We start from the raw sequence: 22,605 nt of genomic DNA, 5'->3' as shown, positions 1-22,605 counted from the left end.
AAAATAAATACTTAATTGTGAAACAAGTAAGAGAGTCGAGATTGTATCATTGTGAAATAAATTGGACGAAGTGTGTCAATTGTTAGTAGGTACTTAATCTTGCCAATGATACCAACCAAGATAGAGATTTTATTTTTTACATTTAATATATGCGGTGTCCAGGAGAGGGTGCTATCAATTATTAGTCCAAGATATTTAACTTCTTTAACCCATTGCAACTTCGTAGTGCCAAATAATATATTTGTAGTTGCATTTAGGTCATTTTGTGATTTATCAAACATCATACAGACAGTTTTCGAGTAATTGGCTGTTAGAAGATTTTTTCTCAGCCATTCATCTAAGATATGACAGTCATGCTGGATATCTGCAACTATTTCATCTTCAGAATTTGATGAATAGAACAGTGAAGTATCATCTGCCAAAAGTGATATTTTACCCTTAAAAGAACACAGGGCTATGTCATTAATATATATATAAGAAACAAAATTGGACCCAATATGGAACCTTGTGGTACACCAAAGCAGATCTTTTGCAGTTCGCTTTTATTCATGCCAATCTGAACATGTTGTTGTCGATTTGATAAGAAATCCTTAAACCAGAGCAGCGAGGGACCTCTCACACCTGCCTTTTCCAGTTTGTATATCATAAGTTCATGGCTAACACTATCAAAAGCCTTTTTTAAGTCAATAAACAACCCAGCAGTCTTGTAACCTTTATCAATATAATTTTGAAGCTCAATTATAATGTCCATTAAGGCAGGATTTACCCCAGCCTTTTCTCTGAAGCCATATTGAAATCTGGAAAAATAATTGCATTTTTCGAGGTAACTAATAAGCCTGACTTTGACAACAGTTTCTAAGATTATAGATAATTCAGGTGGTACTCAGATGGGTCGGTAGTTTCCAGGGTCGGATCTATCATTCTGTTTGTGTATGGGAACCACTCTAGAGATCTTTAACGAATCAGGGACAATGCCTTTTGCCAAAGAGCAGTTGATAAATTCAGATATTGGACCAGAGAGTGCTCGATTACAGATTTTGAGAAGTTTACTGGAAATACCATCACTAGCAACTGAGCGAGCATGTTTGAGAGAATTGATTATTGCAGACACTTCTTCTGGAGAACATGGTTCTAGGAAAAGGGAATTAGGATGATTATTGATTGTAGCAGTATGTTCAGGATGTGGAACATTATTTGAAGATACTTTGAATGTATCTGATTATTCAGGGCATTGCAAATGTCACTTTTATCTTCAAAACATTCATTCCCTACCTTGATACGTGCAATATTGATTGTTGATTTTGAAAGTTTACCAAGAACTTCATTTATGAGTTGCCAGGTGTGTTTAGTATTGTGTAGATTGTTTTTAAATTGATTATCGTAGTACAACTTCTTGAGTCGTTTTCAGGGTTGTAACTCTATTGCAGTAACTTTTATATTCTTCTTTAATTATACTGTTGTGTGGGTGTTTTCTCAATTTACTGTAGAGAGTGCTTTATGCCTGCAGAGTGATGCAAGTTCTGGTGTGCACCATGCATTCAGAATGGTGTTTGCATTTTGATGATGAAATTTTCTAACTGTTGATGCATAGTCAAGACCACTTTGAATGTATCTGATTAAAGCATCATATGAAGCATTTATGTCCCCACCATCTACCCACTGGAATTGGTGTTGTCAAAATATGATCTAGCCCTTTCATAATCTAAATGTTTATATGAGTATTGTTTTGGCTCACTGGGACTAGGCCTATAAATAGATGTTCTTGAAATATCTAAACTAAAGAGCAAGAGATTATGGTTACTCATATCATCAATTATGTTATCTACAGACCAGTTATTAAGTTTTATGCTGCATAGAAAGTGGTCGATTAGTGAACTGTTCGAACTCAGTCTGGTAGGGTATATTGTGTTACAGTTTTTAAGGCCATAGCTCTGCATGAACGATTTATATTCATTACTTAATACTGCATTTGAAAGTAAATTTATGTTAAAGTCACCAACAAGAATTATATTTCTATGTTTTATTTTGTTGAGTATTATTTCTACGTCATCACATAGCTGTGTCCAGTTTGAAGTGACTGGATTGTAAACAGCTATGATGATATAACTTCGTGTTTGGTTGACCTCATGCATTCTTCCTTCATGTGAAACCACTTTTTACACTTTACCTTCATATTATTATCTTTAAATTTCTCGGAGCACTTCGCACATCTATCCGCCATGTTGAAACAAGTGACTGAGGGATGAGTGATGCTAGTAATACCATTCCTTATACAGCCAGTCCCTGTTATGAATGGTGTAAAAATATCGCTCATAGGGTCAGTTGGTGCATGCATTTCAGTGGGCTTGGCAGACTGATATATAATAGCAACGGCTGGCTCGGTGAGGAAAGCAACGGGAAACTACCCCACTCCTCATTTCCCTAATACGCCTCTTCAGTGATGCCTAGGCTATTTATGACAGCTGTGAGTGACGCCTAGGCTATTTATGACAGCTGTTGGCGGAGCTGCAGAGGATCAAACCAGCCTTCGGGCTGAATACCCAACATTCATACATACATTCTCTTAACTAAATTCTTTTGAAGAGGATATTGTTAACCAAACTAAGCTCTTATGTGTAATTCTTATCTTTTTTTAGTTCTTATTATGTACGTAATACATCCAGAATTGAAAGGTGACACGTTGTGGTATTCATTCTCTTAGCTACATTCTCTTGAAATGGTATAAAGGCACTTATTCTAGAACCACTTCCTTCTTGTATTAGATAGACTTGCAGCTAGTGGCTAAATAAATTTTAACATGTACCGGACGAGTTGGCCATGCGGTTAGGGTCGTGCAGCTGTGAGCTTGCATCCAGGAGATAGTTGGTTCGAACCCCACTGTCGGCAGGCCTGAAGATGGTTTTCCGTGGTTTCTCATTTTCACACCAGGCGAATGCTGGGGCTGTACCTTAATTAAGGCCACGGCCACTTCCTTCCCACTCCTAGGCTTTTCCTAACCCATCGTCACCATAAGACCTATCTGTGTCAGTGCGACGTATAGCAAATAGCAAAAAAAAATTTTTTTAATAAAAAAATAAAAAATAACACATTCACTCCCAGCCATTACTTGAACATAATGTTTCCTGGTGCCCTGTGCCCTATGCCTCTATGGAGTGCACACAGTAAATGAAACGTATATACCAGGTACTCCTCTCTAAAGAACCAGAGAAACAAGGAAAAGCCATTTGGTCCTTGTTTCAATGGTGGTGAAATCCTGACATTCACCTCCCCGCGGTAGAGAGGGGGCATCGACTGCATATAAAAATTATACTTTATATGCAGGCGGAAGGGACCGATTATCCCCCGGTATAAGGAGATCCCCTATACCAAGTGCCAACAGTCTCTTTGAGAGTGGATGAGCGGGTATGGGTAAGGGCACTCTATTGTCCTGGGAACAAGAAATTGTTCCCAAAGGTGGAGGAACCAGTTTGGTCAATGGCATTAGGATGCAGAAGGCAACGGGAAACCACTGCATTAAAGATCCTGAGAGATATTCCAATAAATTCATATGGCATGGCTGCAACGCCAGGATCGGAGCTGGCCGTGTGGATTGTCTACCTCCGTTTGGAGACGACGTCTTAAGAAGAAGATACCAGGTACTCCTTGCACCCCGTCAACATCCATGCCTACCAATGGCCGTTTATTTTTGCGTGGACCTCCCCATCCAGTTACCACAGGCTTCAAGAGTACTTCTGGCTCAACCTCAAAGACATTACCGACCTACGGTTATGCAAGTATACTTATGCCTTACAATATATAACCATGGCCAGTAGGCAGTAATGGTCATTCTTAGAATGTTAAAAGCATAGTGTAATAATCACAAAAATTCATATATATTCCATTATTGCAAACCACATCAAATAAGAAGGTTAAGGTACCAGGTCCTAATAAGAATATTATTGGTAAATATAAGACACTAAATGTACTGTATATAGGACTGTGAAGATTGACATTTTTCTCACCAAGCACCTTAAGTCACTGGCAAAATGTTATCCACCTTAAGTCAGATAAGGAAGTGAACGTGTTAAAGTCTTTCTCACTGGCTGATCAAACAATACAACAACTAAGGTGTCTCAAACAGATTCATACACTTAGCTTTGAGTAATCTTTGATCAAAAATTGTATTGTGTTGTATTGTATTTTATTTCATCCAACTGATCATACAGTGGTATGGGACACATCAATAATCATATTTACAGTAACAAAGGATAAAGCAGTAATATACATGCCATGAGAAGTAAAAAAGAAATGTACATTGTGGTAAAGAGGCACATATTTTTTTTTAAAGGGCGATATATAAGTTAATTTTCAAGAGCTAAGTATTCTTCAATAGAATAAAAACAATGGTTAGAAACAAATTTGAATAATTCTTTCTTAAATGTTGAACATGGTTTTATATGCTTAATGTAGTCTGGCAATTTATTAAATAAATGTACTCCTGCATAACTCAAACTTGATTCATACAGCTTAGTTTTGTGTGGTTCTATGTGCAGGCTGTGTCTATTTCTAGTATTATACCTATGTTTTATCAGAGTTTATGGTGAAACTGTTTACATTCTCTTTCATATATATAAGTGTATGGAAGATATAAAGGCTAGGCAATGGTAAAATAAAATATTAAAGTATTTCCTGCAGCTTGTCCTCCTGCCAACACCAGCCATTCCTCTAATTATTTTCTTCTATAACTTAAAGATGACTTCTCTATATCATGAATTCCCCCAGTAAATGATGCCATAGGTTAGTATGGGATGGACATGCAAAATTCATTAATCAGCAAGCCTATAAATGAAAATTATTTTTCGAAGATATTGTCATGAAATAAATTCTACTAAGCTTTTTCCCTACAAACTCTGTATGTTTTTCCCAGGTTAATGATTCATCCATCCACAAGCCAAGAAACTTTGTTGATGATGAGTACTCAACTATGGTCTCTCCAAATGATATTGGACTAATTTCATTATTTAGATTAATCTTATGTTGAAATCTAATCACAGAAGTTTTCTATTTACTTAAAATTAATATATTATCTTCAAGCCAGCTCAGGATATTACTCACTATATTACCTGCCTTTAATTCTAACCCTTCAGAACTTTCATCAGCTACAGAAACAGTAATATCATCTGCAAACAAAGTTAATTGCACTCATTGAATATCATCGACAATTTGGACAATATCATTAATAAATACTAAAAATAATAACGGTCTGAAAACTGACCCCTGTGGAACACCATGATCTACATTTCTGGCACAGGGATACATATTCTTAATTACGGAAAAAACTGTCTCTCATACTAATAAAAGTTGAAATGTGTTGAAATGCCTTACAGATTGTAAATAAGGATGTGCTCATTCAGCACTAACCTTAACATATCAGAAGTAAATCTCGCCAATAATGACATATGAAGCACTTTTCACAACAACCCATCATAACCTGTACGGCTCTGGAACTAGTATAAAACCAGGTCTTAAGGCTAATATCTGGTATGGTAAAGACAACCCACACTGACGCAATGGTTGCTGTAAGAAGCACCAAGGCACTGAAAATGATAACATAAGAGAAAGCAACGCTTTTACACAATACTGGAAACTTTATAAAGTGAGGAACTTTGAGACACAAAGTGGATTTGTACAAGAAGTGTCATAAATCAAATCAAAATATTACAGTTTGTTCTTTTTTTTTTTTTTTTTGTTAGTGGCTTTACGTCACACCGACACAGATAGGTCTTATGATGATGATGGGGTGGAAAGGCCTAGGAGTTTGGAGGAAGCAGCCATGGCCTTAATTAAGGTACAGCCCCAGTATTTGCCTGGTGTGTAAATGGTATACCACGGAAAACCATCTTCAGGTCTGACGACAGTGGGATTCGAACCCACCATCTCCCGGATGCAAGCTCACAGCCGTGCACCACTGACCACATGGCCAACTCACCCAGTATTACAGTATGATTGAAGGCCTCAATTATTGCAACAACCACAAAATTCAATTGAGTACTTGTTGAATTCTACGTAGCTCTCTCTGTGGATCAGTGGTAGAGTGTCAGTCTCCAGACCAAGATCATGGATTCAAACCCAGTAGAGGTGGCTGGATCTTTAAAGCATGGAGAAAAGACCATTCGACACTCCATGTCATATGATATCATCATGCGAAAAATATTTGGTGACATATTTGATAAAATAAATTAAAACTCAGCCACAGATCGTCCAAGAGGTCTGGTTTACTCTGCCAGAATATAGAGTACAACGAAACACTCAAATCACCATGCAGGGAACCTAAATAGCGTCAAATCAAAATGCCTGTACATGGTACCTGAGGCCATGTACAACAGCTGGAGGCAGAGAGTAAAAGAGTCACTCCATGATGGATACCAGGACACTGTCTAACCAATTGTAATGAACGAACTGATGCACTTGTCAAGAAAGGTTTCAACAATTATCAGTAATGAAATATCTTACAAATCTATCACTAACTACCTATCAAAAAATTATTTAATGAAAATGATCAGCATGCTGTGGAAGAGAGAATATCTCAGAGGCTGTGGAAAGCAAGAGTTTCATCTTGGTGTCAGACAAGATTGCCTAGGGAAACATCCTTATCCCTTCAGAGTATTATAAGATTTGCCCCTGATAGGAGACGATGGACAGAAAATTTATATTGCTTTAACGAGCGAGAATGACTGTGAATACTATTCAGAAGCAAGATTATACATAGATTAAAGATGTATTTATCAGTGTACCTGGCATTGGGAGAAAGATGAAATAAATAAGTGGTTAAACAAATAAACACAAGATAAATTTATACATCATAAAATAAAAGAATCGATGATATTAACAAAAGTTAATGAATTTAGGAACAGAAATACTTAAATCAAGAGAGGAATGAGGTATTATTTAAGAATGGAATTATTACTGATATATGTCTAGAAACACCAAGTTAACTAAAGAGTATTTACAAATTTTCAACACTTCTATTGGATAAACCAATAGGAGTTAAAAAAGTAAGTTACATTATTCAGTTTCCAACACTTCATATGATCATTTGGCAGTATGTACTTAATAGCAGCTTACATTCTATATTTTGCAGCACTATATTTTTCCCACAAATAGGGAATATTTTGAACATCTTCTCAATGTAAAAGGAAATCATCCTGGTGGTATTGCAAACAGCCAAGCTCATGGGGAGGAGGAAAATGACGTTGGTGAAATTATGATTGAGAAAGTGGAAAGGATGGTAAATAAACTCCATTGTCATAAGGCAGCAGGAATAGATTAAATTAGACCTCAAATGTTGAAGTATAGTGGGAAGGCAGGGATGAAATGGCTTCATAGAGTAGTAAACTTAGCGTGGAGTGTTGGTAAGGTACCTTCAGATTGGACAAAAGCAGTAATTGCACCTATCTATAAGCAAGGGAACAAGAAGGATTGCAACAACTATCAAGGTATCTCATTGATTAGTATACCAGGCAAAGTATTCACTGGCATCTTGGAAGGGAGGGTGCGATCAGTCGTTGAGGGGAAGTTGGATGAAAACCAGTGTGGTTTCAGACCACAGAGAGGCTGTCAGGATCAGATTTTCAGTATGCGCCAGGTAACTGAAAAATGCTACGGGAGGAATAGGCAGTTGTGTTTATGTTTCGTAGATCTAGAGAAAGTATATGACAGGGTACCAAGGGAAAAGATGTTCACTATACTGGGGGACTATGGAATTAAAGGTAGATTATTAAAAGCAATCAAAGGCATTTATGTTGACAATTGGGCTTCAGTGAGAATTGATGGTAGAATGAGTTCTTGGTTCAGAATACTTACAGGGGTTAGGCAAGGCTGTAATCTTTCACCTTTGCTGTTCATAGTTTACATGGATCATCTGCTGAAAGGTATAAAATGGCAGGGAGGGATTCAGTTAGATGGAAATTTAGTAAGCAGTTTGGCCTATGCTGACAGCTTGGTATTAATGGCAGACTGTGCCGAAAGCCTGCAGTCTAATATCTTGGAACTTGAAAATAGGTGCAATGAGTATGGTATGAAAATTAGCCTCTCAAAGACTAAATTGATGTCAGTAGGTAAGAAATTCAACAGAATTGAATGTCAGATTGGTGATACAAAGCTAGATCAGGTCGATAATTTCAAGTATTTAGGTTGTGTGTTTTCCCAGGATGGTAATATAGTAAGTGAGATTGAATCAAGGTGTAGTAAGGCTAATGCAGTGAGCTCGCAGTTGCGATCAGCAGTATTCTGTAAGAAGGAAGTCGGCTCCCAGACGAAACTATCTTTACATCGGTCTGTTTTCAGACCAACTTTGCTTTACGGGAGTGAAAGCTGGGTGGACTCAGGATATCTTGTTCATAAGTTAGAAGTAACAGACATGAAAGTAGCAAGAATGATTGCTTGTACAAACAGGTGGGAACAATGGCAGGAGGGTACTCGGAATGAGGAGATAAAGGCTAATTTAGGAATGAACTCGATGGATGAAGCTGTATGCATAAACCGGCTCTGATGGTGGGGTCATTTAAGGCGAATGGAGGAGGATAGGTTACCTAGGAGAATAATGGACTCTGCTATGGAGAGTAAGAGAAGTAGAGGGAGACCAAGACGACGATGGTTAGACTCAGTTTCTAACGATTTAAGAGGTATAGAACTAAATGAGGCCACAGCACTAGTTGCAAATCGAGGATTGTGGCGACGTTTAGTAAATTCTCAGAGGCTTGCAGACTGAACGCTGAAAGGCATAACAGTCTATAATGATAATGTTTGTATGTATGTAGTACTTGACTCTTCATTTGATTATCACCAAAATTGGTGCCATTCTTACATCTACAGGAAGACTGTTATATATCTGGATAGTAGAGAGCTATTTTCACTATATTTGTACGAGTGACCATTATATAAGGCAAAGTCATCTTCATGTCTAGTTTTATTACATGTTGTTCTCAGAGTTCAGGGTACATTTAGTATAAGCTCCCTGCCCTGGCTTCGCATGGGAACTGTTATGAATTTAAGGCGATAGGTTGCTTTTAACCGAGGACTTATAAGATTTTCTCTTATATGACATTAGTAATTTTTCCCTCAGTTATGAACACAAAAAGATTTTGTTTTGATGTAACATGTGAAAGGGACATGTAAAGCAGTCCATGAGAAAACATTCTCATCTGAGATCAACGCCAGCCATGCTAAGTTTCTTATCCTGTGCTTTGTTTATTGTCATGACAAAGCAAACTCTTACAGGGAGGATATAAAGAATTAAGAAATTCTGTAGGGTAATGAGCAGCTTCTTCACTATCGACTGCTGTGTATACTGAGTAATGTACTTGAACCTGGGCAGTGAATTTGGAGAAAGATGACTCCCTTTGTCTTTGTGAAGTCATTCTTTCTCTGTCCTATGACATTGTATCATGTTCATTGAATGCTGGCTGAAGTCATTGGTAGCTCATGTGCTGGCTTGCAATCTACTCAGTTGGTCATTAAATTTCCATATTTTTCAGAATGGAGATTGCGTGAAAAAATGAAAATGATGATATCTCTGAAAATATGGATGAAAATAACATTCTGTAAAATACATTTTAATGTACATTAGTATCGTGAGGGGAACAAACAATTTAGTTTGATAAAGGATTAATTTAAATGTTGTTTTTAATTTTGACATTTTTTTACTACAAACTGTAACATAAAAACAATTATAGTGGGTTATGTGTTAAAGATAGACATATACTGTCACAGACTTTTTTGTAGAACTTCTTATGCTGAACAATTCTTACCCTCATAGTATAGATGCATCTTTAATGGTTTAGCCATCATAAGCTAAAAAGGCACTCGGATGACCATATGTTCTTCGACTTAATACACAAATTGTTATTGTAATATAAAAGCACTTATTTGCTAAAGATAGCTATGTGCTGCTGTGAACATTTTTGGAGAACTTCTTATGCTGAACAATTCTTATCCTAATAGTATAGATGTATCTTTAACAGTTTAGCCAGCGTAAGCTACAAAGACACACAAAAGGCCATTTTTCCATTGATTTGCTTCACTGAAATTGTTACTGCTTGGCTTCCTTTTGTCATAGATGAATGTTTCTACATTTAAACCTTTCTTCAGAAATGCTTGTTAGAATGGTAAAAACCACATCATAATCCATCCAGTGGTTCTTGAGATTAGCCATCACTGACAGACAGACAGACAGACAGACAGACAGACAGACAGACAGACAGACAGGATCGAGGACTTTATTTTACATTGTTTTTTGAGAATCAACTTGTAACTTTTAGCAGTGGATAATATGCATATGAAGATCCCAGAAAAGCTTTAATTTGATTTATTTGACATGTAAATTCTGAGAAAAGGCCCATGCAATATATGGCACGCTTGGCGTTAGTGCTGTCTTTTGTTTCATATACGGGAATTTGGATGTTATTTCAAATTTGGCTTACTGATATGCTTTCATCCAATACTTCCTTTCATAAATCATCAGTATACAAGTTTTTCTTCAATATTTGCATATGTTACAAAAATAATGTTGTTCCAGAACTATTAAAAATGCCTAGATGTTTGATTTTTGGTGCTAGGGATGATTTTTTAGGGGTTGTAAATGACCCAAACTGTTAATTGTATGAGGAAATCAATTTATATTTTAAATAATAATGCTAAAATTTCACAAGCTACCCAAATCACTTAGTACATCGTGAGGCAATCGGACAGTCTGTATGAGGAATTATAAGTCCCCTGTTCATATGAGTACTGCACTAACGGTGATGTTCTGAAAGGTTATTACCTAGTTATTACCTTTGTGCGTATGATAATCAGTAAAACAGTCTACACATAAACCTACATTACACGTGATACACTAGGTTCTAGGCCTAGCAAGGCAATTTTCTGACGCGCATCTTCTTCTCTTCGCTCCTGGAATTGTAGAAGGCCAGTGATGCATTCCATCATACCAAAGTTCCTCCATTGCATTATGTCCAAAACAATGAGATCTGCTGAACAAAGGAGCAGCTTTGTAACGTGTGAGATAAGTCTGGGCAGTTGCTCGTCGAAAATCAAGGCGAGAAATGTGCCTTCTCCAGACATGTGTCTCAGCTGCCATGCATTATGCATTCCTACATTGGTGAGCCAGGCAGATATTGCCCACCACCACCACCACTTTCTTCCTCGTATTCCAACTCGCACATCTGTCAAGTTATGACCCATATGATCAGGTACCCCTCATACCCATATTGTACTGAGAAATCATGTATGGCTGTGACTCTCGGACATTTCCACCTCTAGCTTGTCCTTTTTCTTTCACATAACGAGATACCTGTTTTTCAGGATGCACTCCATAACATGTAGATGCTACGGTTACTACTGAATTATCCACCCAATGGCAAACCTGAACACCTTCCTCTAAGCTCTTTCGGTAATCATATGTACCCCATATTTCTTTCTTCATGAAGATTTCAGATTACAATCCTTATGAATGCGATTTTCTCGAAGTGTGCCTGCAGCACCGTATCACCGTGCAGCAAGATGTATTAACAATTCCATTCCAGTGAAGAGATTCTCGAAGCATAATTTGAAGGGCAATGTTTCAGATCTGGTTGAAGATTATCCAGCATTGTTACTAGGAGGTCTCCGCACTTCCCAAATTCTGCTTCATACTGGGCATTCACGTTAGGATTTTTCTTTGGTATACTTCAGAATCTACAAGATATCCATGATGAGTGTTTAGTCACCATACCATGAAACAAAAATGAATAGGTTTTCCTCTTATAAACTGTTTGCAGGAATGCCTCCCAAAATATGACACCATACATTCACCATATGACAAGTGCTCCTCAGCTCAAAAGTTCCATGAAACGAACACGTAGTAGGTCAATCAGAGGTTTCAACTTCCACATGTTGTCGTTGAAATTTGGGTTCGTGTTATCAGCACAGTGAATGAAATGGCAAATTTCAAGAAACCTGTTTTGCTGCATAGCACTTGCCACCACAGAATGGTGCACATCACACACATCCTCCCAATATGATCTCTTCAAAGGAATGGTATTGTATCAAGATAATATAAAAATTGCAATGAAAACTTTCATTTCCTGCCGAGTAATATTCGGGAAAGGGAAAATCAGAAAGCTGGCATGTTTATTAGATTCAGAAACTAAGTGATCAAAAATGTCATCTGTAAAAATTGACTCAAACAGTTCAACACATGATTTTTCTCAAAGTTCGGTGAAGTCACTATTGGAAAATATTCCTGAATGTGTGCTAGTGTTTTGCTTTTCCCATTTTGCAGGAATTCGAGGTATCTTTCTGGGTCTTACTTGTACCAGCTCAGCTTAATCCACTTCAACTGGCATATCTTCAAAGTCTTGATAGTCAGTTGGAGTTTCACGGATCACTAATTCTGCGTTTGCTCAAAGATGGCTACCAGCTAAATTGTCAGTGAGGTCACCTCCATCTTCATCCCTGCTGTCTTCGGCCAACAAAACTCCAGTGTCTGGAGGCTTGATGAATACATGTTCTACATTGGGAAGTTCATCGTTTTCCAACAAGTTGAGTACTTAATGAAATTTTCCTAGAAAAATGTATGAACCGACAAATGTGAAGTACATGAAAAGATAGGATGAATAACTGCATAAAAGATATATTTCAACAGGAAAACTGTTGTGTCAATTTTATATGAAAATTTTACTCTGTGTGTTTAAAAATGGTTAAATTAAAATATATAACGTATAGCCTACACTATTATGCATTGCTAGGTTGATAAGAAGAATGTTATGAACAGAAAGGAACATCAGAACTATAAGAGTTATACACTGAGTTGTGCAAGGCAGAAAGACAGCACTTCTGCCCAGCGTGCCAATAAGTACGACCAAACTTCTACTTCAAATGAAAGGACACCAATCATCGCTAAGACATATCTTAGCTAATCCCCATACATATAAGCACCTTATATAAAAATATAGCACAACAGGGTCCATATAAATAACTATAGAAGTAAAACAGGAATTACTCACTTCAAATGTGCAGCCATTACTGGCACTCATGTTAACAAGACTTCCTTTTATATAGCTATACCATACCAATAAGCCTGATGTACTAAAACAAAACACATAAGATGTTAGGTGGGACTTCCCTGAACACGACAATACCGGAGTAAACAATACAGTGCGTGTGGTTTCAATAATAAGAGTCCAAGAAGATGGTGTAGTGTGCCGTGCCATAAATGGCATGCTGGGCGGATCCAGGTTAATGCCATAACAGATGATTGAGAGTAGCCCATATCTACATGTAACACATCAAGCTAAGAACAAAAGCAACTTAGAGATATACACTATGATAAGTCAGTATGTGGAAAAATGTGAACAAAAGGGAAAGACCATGATTTGCTGCAAATTGAAGTTTTAATAGGAATTATTTTCTGAAGATTGAGATTGTTGTTGTTTGAGTTGTCAGTCCATAGACTGGTTTGATGGAGCTCTCGATGCCACCGTATCCTGTGCTAACCATTTCATTTCTACGTAACTACTGCATCCTACATCTGCTCTAATCTGTTTGTCATATCCACACCTTGGTCCACCTCTACTGTTCTTACTGCCTATGCTACCCTCAAAAACCAACTGAACAAGTCCTGGGTGTCTTAAGATGTGTGCTATCATTCTATCTCTTCTTCTCATCAAATTTAGCCAAATCGATCTCCTCTCATCATTTTGATTCAGTATCTCTTCATATGTGATTCGACCTTCAGCATTTTTCTGTAACACCATATTTTGAAAGCTTCTATTCTCTTTCATTCTGAGCCAGTTATCATCTATGTTTCACTTCAATACAGTGCCACGCTGCAGACGAAAGTCTTCAAAAACACCATTCTAATTCCTACATCAATGTTTGAAGTGAGCAAATTTATTTTCTTAAGAAAGGCCTTTCTTGCTTGTGCCAGTCTGCACTTTATGGCCTCCTTACTTCTGCAATCATTAGTGATTTTACTGCCCAAGTAACAATATTTGTCTACTTCCTTTAAGACTTCATTTCCTAATACAATATTTCCTGCATCACCCGACTTCATTTGACTGCACTCCATTACTTTTGTTTTGGACTTATTTATTTTCATCTTGTACTTCTCACTCAAGACTTTTTCCATACCATTCAACAATTTCTCCAGATCTTCTGAGGTCTGAGATAAAATAACAATATCATCAGCAAATTTCAGGGTTTTGAATATCCTCTCCTTGGAATGTGATTCCCTTTCCTCTTTGATTTCTTTTAAAGCCTGTTCTATATAAACATTGAAAAGGAAGGGGTCAAATTGCAGCCTTGCCTCACTCATTTCTGGATTGCTACTTATTTTTCAAAGTCCACAATTCTTAACACTGCAGACTGATTTTTATACAGATTGTAGATAATTCTTCTTTCTTGATATCTGATCCCGATCACTTTCAGAATCTCAAATAGCTTGGTCCAATCAACATTATTGAATGCCTTTTCTAGATCTATGAATGCCATGTACGTGGACTTTTCCTTCTTAATTCGATCCTCTAAGATCAGACGTAAAGTCAGGATTGCTTCACATGTTCCTACACTTCTTCTGACCGAGCTCGATAGCTGCAGTCGCTTAAGTGCAGTCAGTATCCAGTATTCGGGAGATAGTAGGTTCGAACCCCACTGTCGGCAGCCCTGAAGATGGTTTTCCTTGGTTTCCCATTTTCACACCAGGCAAATGCTGGGGCTGTACCTTAATTAAGGCCACGGCCGCTTCCTTCCCACTCCTAGCCCTTCCCTGTCCCATTGTCGCCGTAAGACCTATCTGTGTCGGTGCGACGTAAAGCAACTAGCTAAAAAAAAAAAAAACAAAAAAAAAAAAAAAACACTTCTTCTGAAGCCAAAGTGATCTTCTCCCAACTCAGTTTGAACTTGTCTTTCCATTCTTCTGTAAATAATACATATTAAAATTTTGCAGGCGTGAGATACTAAATTAATAGTGCGGTAGTTTTCACACTTGTCAGCACTGGCTTTCTTGGGAATAGGTAGAACAACATTCTGCTGAAATTCGGATGGCACTTCTCCTGTATCATACATCTTACACACTAAATGGAATAACAGTGCCATGCTGGTTTCACGTAAGGCAGTAAATCATTCAGAGGAAATCTCATCAATTCCAGCTGCCTTGTTCCTCTTTAGGTCTCTTGAAGTTCAGTCAAATTCTCACCTCAAAATTTGGTCTTTCATTTTATCAGCATCAACAGCCTCTTTTTGTTCCAAAACCATATTGTCTAAGTCTTTACTTTGATACAACTGCTGGATATATTCCTGCCACCTTTCTGCCTTGTCTTCTTTCCCTAGAAGTGGTTTTTCATCTGAGCTCTTAATATTCATACACCTACTTTTCCTTTCTCCAAAGGTTTTCTTGATTTTCCTGTATGCAGCATCTACCTTTCCTAGGACCACTACACACTGAATGGAATAACCCCACCATGCTGATTTTTCCTAAGACAGTGAGTAATTCAGAGGGAATGTCATCAATTCCAAGTGCCTTGTTCCTGTTTAGATCTCACAAAGCTGTGTCAAATTAAAAATTGAAATAAGGAAGTAAGACAATATTTTACTAAATCTACAAGTATTGTAATATTCTATCAAAATTAGATTATTTAGAAACACTGCTCATACCTTGCTGACTAACTGCACCAAATGTTACAAGCATCACTTCACTAAGGTCCCAATGTGGCTGTAGATCAGAGTCCAGTGCTCTCGAGGAGTTGGTAAGAGCTTTAACATTATTCTGTTAAAAACACAATTAATTAAAAGTTAATACTTTGTTATCTAATAATGCACTGCTAGCCACTAAAATTGCAACTACAGGAGAAACATAGTGTTGTCAGTGGGTTGGAAGAAAGATGAACTGGCTGATAGGAAGCATCCCAATAATCCCATTGCACTGCCAAACAGACATTTTGTACACATAGCTATCAGAGGTTGTAACAACACTTGTTCAAGAGTTCACTTAACAAAGATTATCTGCACACGTGGTTCAATGTTATCTGCAGCTTCATAACATTTTTCAAGCCACTCATTGCTTTGGCTACATTTGAGTTCACTCCTCAGGTGTGTGTGGTTGCAATAGCGATTAGAATGTTGCAAATGGAAGAATGAATAGCTTGACATTGTTTTTCCAATGTGTCTTACCTTTAAAATAAATTTTCAACTTATATTAGGTCATACTGAGCACATACAGTAGCCAAAGAAAAATCAAGTACTGTACAGAACAAAAATCTAGTTCGCCACGCTAAGTGGCTCAGATGGTTGAGCCGCTGGCCTTCTGTCCCCAACTCTGCAGGTTCCATCCTGGCTCAGTTCGGTGGTATTTGAAGGTGCTCAAATATGTCAGCCTTGTGTCAGTAGATTTATTATTATTATTATTATTATTATTATTATTATTATTATTATTATTATTATTGAGTATCCAAAGCAGTTTGGAACCCTATTTTACATAGTATACTAGGGTTATAGTTACCGTTAATATACATATTCACTTTTACAATGAAAATGAATTCATGAATCTAATCGGTGGAAAATGAAGTGGATGAAGTTAATAAAATATTTGTAACAACATGGCTTCTTAAACAAATGATACAGGGGTTTTGATAATGCAATGTTGCAATAATTTAAATGAGAGTTTAAGCCATGCCTTCTTCTTTCAAATGCAGCACATTCAAATAGTAGGTGGTCCACTGTTTGTGAGGATCCACAGACACACAGTAGATTTTCTGGCACGTGAAAGAATTCCTGTGGGACCAAATTATGACACCTTGGCATCTTTGAAAACAGAAACAATGTAATCATTAAGAACACCTGTTGCAATAAACAGCTTAGCCATAAAATCACAAGATATAGTTGGTATGGAGAACAGAGATCATTGCTTGATTATGTTATACTTGATAAAGATCACCAATCTGAAGGTTTTCCCAGGAGAAACTTTGAACAGTGATCACAGGCTACTTGCTGCGACTCTGAGAAACTGTTCAATAGAAAAGGTCAAAACAAGACCCATACTCAAAATAAAAGTTTGGGAATTGGAAAAAACAGAGAAACAGGAAGAACCAAACTAAACCAAACCCCATGGCACTATAGCCCTTGAAGGGCCTTGGCCTACCAAGCGACTACTGCTCAGCCCAAAGGCCTGCAGATTGCAAGGTGTCATGTAGTCAGCACAACAATTCCTCTCGGCCGTTATTCTTGGCTTTCGGGACCGGGGCCGCCATCTCACCATCAGATAGCTCCTCAATTCTAATCACGTAGGCTGAGTCGACCTTGAACCAGCCCTCATGTCCAGGTAAAAATCCCTGTCCTGGCCAGGAATTGAACCCGGGGCCTCCGGGTAAGAGGCAGGCACGCTACCCCTACACCATGGGGTCGGCAAACAGGAAGAATATCAACAGAAAATTCAAGGCCAGTTACCCACAAAAGATGCATGAAATGGAGAAGAATGGAAAAAAAATTAAGAAAGTTCTTGTGGGTATTGCAATTGACAATGTTGACTAGCGCAATAGTGGAAGAGAAGGAAACCCATGGTGGAATGATGGTGTCTGGAGTGCTATAAGAGAATGAAATATGGCAAGAAAAGAGAAGGACAAGGAGAACCAGAAGGGTGTAGAAAAGAACATTACAGGCATAAAGAATTAGATCAAAAATACAAAGAACTGAAACTGAAAGCAAAGAGAACAATTAAGATGGAAAAAGAGAAATGTTGGACAGAGTTTACTGAAAAATTGAAAGAAGACTGTAAAAGCAAAAAGAAGCTACTCTAAAAATGAAATGGCATATGGCTTTTAGTGCCGAGAGTGTCCAAGGACATGTTCAGCTCGCCAGGTGCAAGTCTTTTGATTTGACGCCGATAGGCGACTTTTGCTTCATGATGAGGATGGAATAATGATGAAGACAACATATACACCCAGCCTTGTGCCAGCAAAATTAACCAATTATGGTTAAAATTCCCGACCCTGCTGTGAATCGAACCTGGGACCCCTGTGTCCAAAGACAGCATGCTAACATTTAGCCATGGAGCCAGATAGAAGCTACTATATAGGGTTGTGAAAAAAAATAAAAGGAACCCATTTATTCCAATAAATGCTCTAGAGAAAGAAGATGGAACTATCACATAGAAGAGGAAGGACATGTAAAAAGAGATGAGGAATCATTTAGGACACTCTATAATGGAAAGGACCTAAAGCAGAAAGGACAATAAAAGCCAGAAATATTAGAAAAGTCTGAAGTGTGTGACACACCACTGTCTTGGTCAGAAGTGGAAAATGTGCTGAAGAGTATGAGCAAGGGCAAATCACGAGGCATACATGAGTTGAGTACACGCATGATCAAAGCTGCTGGGATTCGTGGACTTCAGTGGTTATACAGAGTGCTGAACACCATCTGGAAAGAAGGGAATATCCCAGAAGACTGAACAGAAAAAAAAGGCATCATTATTCCCCTCTTCAAGAAAGGAAGCAGGCAAAGATGTGGCAACCACAGAGGAATCACTCTTCTATCACATGGACTTAAATTGATGGAGAAAATTATTGAACGATGATTAAGGGCCATTATTGAACCACAACTTAAAGAAGAACAGTACAGGTTTAGAAGCTGGTCCGAAATCTCAAAGTACCTATTTCTGCCAGTGGTCCTACTGTCACCATAGCTTGAATATCACTTATCTCTTTAGTGAAAGGTGGTTGCTCTGTAGAAATAAAAATTGAAGACCATATTTAGAAAGATGTTGAATTTAACATTTGGATGGACCTCTGTTCTGATGTCATTTTAGGACATGATATCCTTGGCCACCATTCATCTTTAGAGATTAAATTTGGGGGTCATAGAGAATCTCTCAGTATCTGCAGATTAACAGTAGCTATGATTGAACCTGTTTGACTTTTCCAAAATAAACCTCCAGGATGCAGCCAATTGCTATCTAGTCCCAATGCCACACAGCAACTGATGCCAAATTCATTGAACAAGAAGTTCAGTGGCTTTTGAATGAGGATGTTACAGAAGAAAGCTGAAGCTCAGCTTGTAGGATTCCAGCAAGATATATCAGATATCTTGGATTCAGGGTCAAATGGACTGCATCGCGATTGACCTGTCTAAGGTATTTGATAGGATGGGTCATGGGAGATTACTGGCAAAAATGAGTGCAATTGGACTAGACAAAAAAGTGACTGAATGGGCTGCTATATTTCTAGAAAATAGATCTCAGAGAATTAGAGTAGGCAAAGCTTTATCTGACCCTGTAATAATTAAGAGGGTAATTCCTCAAGGCAATATTATTGCACCTTTGTGTTTTCATATATATATTTATCAACTAGCAGTTACCCGCGGCTTCGCTCGCTTGGATGTCATAATTTGATCAAAGTAATCGTTATCTGAAAAATCCCTAAAGTATAAAAACTCACCAAAAAATTGAGTTTCATTTACCCCAGAAACTCTTTGTTAACCACGTTTGTGGAATTGCCTTTCAGGGAAAAGATGACCATGCGACCTAGAACTGTTCATGAAGAGAAACAGTCTTCTCTCAAGTCAAAAAGTATAAATTTTAAAAATATTTCTTTATTTTTAAAGGAGATCCCAAATACCATTAAGTATCCTCATAAAAATAATTCAACTCACTTTCACTTCTTTTCGCTCCCGTTAAGTGCCTTTTCCGATAAAAAGCATGTTCCTGTATTTTTAAAGTACTTTCTAAATACCAAGTTTCTTGTCTGCAACATCTTTAGTTTTTTATGTAAGTATGTTCATACAAATAATTCAACTAATTTTTCAATTCTTTCACCCCTCCTTAAGTTGATTACTGGTATCTGGAAACAAAAGAATACGTGATTATTTTTAAAAGAGATTCCAAATACCAATTTTCATGTTTCCAACATTTTTAGTTTTTGAAATTTAAATATCCTCATACAAAGAATTCAACTAATTTTTTAATTCTTTCACCCCCTTAAGTGGATTTTTCAAAAACAAAAAATATGTATTTATTTTTAAAGGAGACTGCAAATACCAATTTCTCATGTGTGTAACATCTTCGGTTTTTGAGATATCAGTATCCTAATACAAAGAATTCAACCCCCTTTTCAGTCCTTTCAAACCCCCCACCACAAGTGGTTTATCCAAAAACAAAAAAGTACAGTTTTTGAGATATACTGTAGATATGCTCATTTTTAAAAATTCACCCCGTTTTTTCAGTTCCCCTTAGGTGGATTTTCCAAAAACAAATTATCTATGTTTCTTTATTTTTAAAGGACATTCCAAATATCTATTTCCATGTCTGTAACATCTTCAGTTTTTGAAATATAAGTATCCCCATTAAAAAAAATTCAACCCAATTTTCAGTCCTTCTCTCACACCCAGCCCCATCTAAGTGGATTTTTCCAAAACTAAAAAATACAGGTTTATTTTTAAAGGAGATTTTAAATACCAATTTTTACATCTCTAACATCTTCAGTTTTTGAGATATAAGTACCCTCACAAAAATTAAACTCTTTTTTCACTTCTTTTTACTCCAAAAAACAAAATTGTGTATTTTTAAAGGTCTTTCCAATTGCCAAGTTTCAAATCTGTAACAAGTTAAGTTTTTGACATATACTGTGCATATACCAGTACAGTACTCATTTTTAAAATTCACCTGCTTTTTCAATTCTTTTCACCCCCTTAAGTGGATTTTCTGAAAACAAAATCAATCAATCAATACTGATGTGCATTTAGGGCAGTTGCCCAGGTGGCAGATTCCCTATCTGTTGTTTTCCTAGCCTTTTCTTAAATGGTTTCAAAGTAATTGGAAATTTATTGAACACCTCCCTTGGTAAGTTACTCCAATCCCTAACTCCAAACCAACCAAACCAAACCCCACGGCACTAAACACCCTTGAAAAGGCCTTGACCTGCCCAGCGACCGCTGCTCAGCCTAAAGGTCTGCAGATTACGAGGGGTCATGTGGTCAGCACGACACATCCTCTCAGCCATTATTCTGGGCTTTCGAGACCAAGGCCACCATCTCACTATCAGATAGCTCCTCAATTCTAATCACGTAGGCTGAGTGGACCTCGAACCAGCCCTCAGGTCAAGAGAAAAATCGCTGACCTTGCCGGGAATAAAACCCGGGGCCTCCAGGCGAGAGGTAGGCACGCTACGCCTATAACACGGGGACGGCAATCGCTAACTCCTCTTCCGATAAATGAATATTTGTCCCAATTTGTCCTCTTGAATTCCAACTTTATCTTCATGATCTTTCCTACTTTTAAAGACACCACTCAAACTTATTCGTCTACTAATGTCATTCCATGGCATCTCTCTGCTGACAGCTCGGAACATACCACTTATTGCATAAGACCAATTTTGTGTTTTTACCCTATTGAACTTACTATTAGTATTTACAATTCTTGTATTTATTATACACACCAATTCAATACATAAAATGTTTATTGGCCTAAAGGGATATTACAATATAAATGTTAATTGGAACATGTTTCGCTAGCTGTATCGAGCATCTTCAGCCAGTTTTTATACGATTGTCTCAAGGTTAAGTCATTCATTAAGTCCTATTTACAATAAAGTTGCTTATTAAAAACATTTTACACAACAAAATGTTATCACACTTAAAGGGTAAACAAGAAAAATTGACAATTAAAATGTCTCATTAATGGACTAGACATACATAATATTGACAAAATGTCGTCACTACTAAAAAAAAGTAAACAAGAGAATTTGACAATTAAAATGTATCATTAATGGACTGAAAGTTAATAACAAAATATTGATGTCCAAGTCATAGTAAATATGCCAATTAAATTGGAAGATTTGGCTAAATCTTGTTTGATTCTTGATTTTTCAAACACTGTTTGTGAATTTATCGAAGTTTCAATGTTCGTATGAAAATAGTAAAATAGTAAACAGTAAAGTGAAACTGTCAAAATAATTGAGTGCAATTTATCCAAACATAGCAATCTAAGTAAATTAGAAATAGACAAATTCATTAAACTACTTAAATTCATATTGAATAACGACTACTTCTCCTTCAATTACAAGATCTATCACCAATTAAGCTTCGCTATGGGGAACCCCAGCTCAGGGATATTAGCCGACATTTATATGGATAACTTGGAAGAATCTAAAATTAAACTGAATATAGAAGGGCTGTGCCTTTGGTTGAGGTACGTAGATGACACATTTGTGATAATAGACAACCAGAAAAATAATAGTACAAAAATCCTAGAATTTCTAAACAAGGTAGATAGTTGCATAAAATTCACCAAAGAGGATGAAAACAATGGTACATTAAATTTCCTGGATATAGGCGTAACAGATTTTGGATTTGACTTTCAGATATATAGAAAACTGACACACACCCCAATCAAAATAAAAAATGCTTCCCATTTCAGACTAGTATATGGAGCTTTCAATATACCTTTATCACCAATTAACTTAGATTTATAAAAGAACTAGCATTAATTAATGGTTAAAAATAGGGACAATCAATCGAATCATTAACAAAGTAAAATTTAAACTGGCCACTAATCTTACTCCAGAAAAGACCAAAAAATCAAAGTATGCTTTCACCTACACTAAT

General features: G+C 37.1%; 1 protein-coding gene and 1 long non-coding RNA gene across 11 annotated transcripts in view; one reads left to right on the top strand and one right to left on the bottom strand.

Annotated features, from left to right (window-relative positions):
• The window catches only part of LOC136876380 (ionotropic receptor 75a), a 370,517-nt gene that overhangs the window by 188,885 nt on the left and 159,027 nt on the right, over positions 1 to 22,605 (bottom strand). For 8 of the 9 annotated variants that reach the window (XR_010860583.2, XR_010860582.2, XR_010860584.2 and 5 more), the window contains one exon: positions 15,670 to 15,781. The exons of the other annotated variant lie outside the window; for it this stretch is intronic. Coding sequence is in view for 5 of the 8 variants with exons in the window: in XM_067150278.2 (XP_067006379.2) it covers positions 15,670 to 15,781 (112 nt within the window). In the remaining 3 variants the exon portion in view is untranslated. The remainder of the gene's footprint in view (positions 1 to 15,669; positions 15,782 to 22,605) is intronic. 9 annotated transcript variants of the gene reach the window in all.
• The window catches only part of LOC136876381 (uncharacterized), a 131,106-nt gene that overhangs the window by 36,548 nt on the left and 71,953 nt on the right, over positions 1 to 22,605 (top strand). The window lies entirely within an intron of this gene.

The sequence above is a fragment of the Anabrus simplex genome, chromosome 6, assembly GCF_040414725.1.
Source record: "Anabrus simplex isolate iqAnaSimp1 chromosome 6, ASM4041472v1, whole genome shotgun sequence".
In the NCBI taxonomy this organism is placed as follows: Eukaryota; Metazoa; Arthropoda; class Insecta; order Orthoptera; family Tettigoniidae; genus Anabrus; species Anabrus simplex.
Note: the sequence above shows the minus strand (reverse complement) of the source record. Positions and strands in the feature narration are given on the sequence as shown.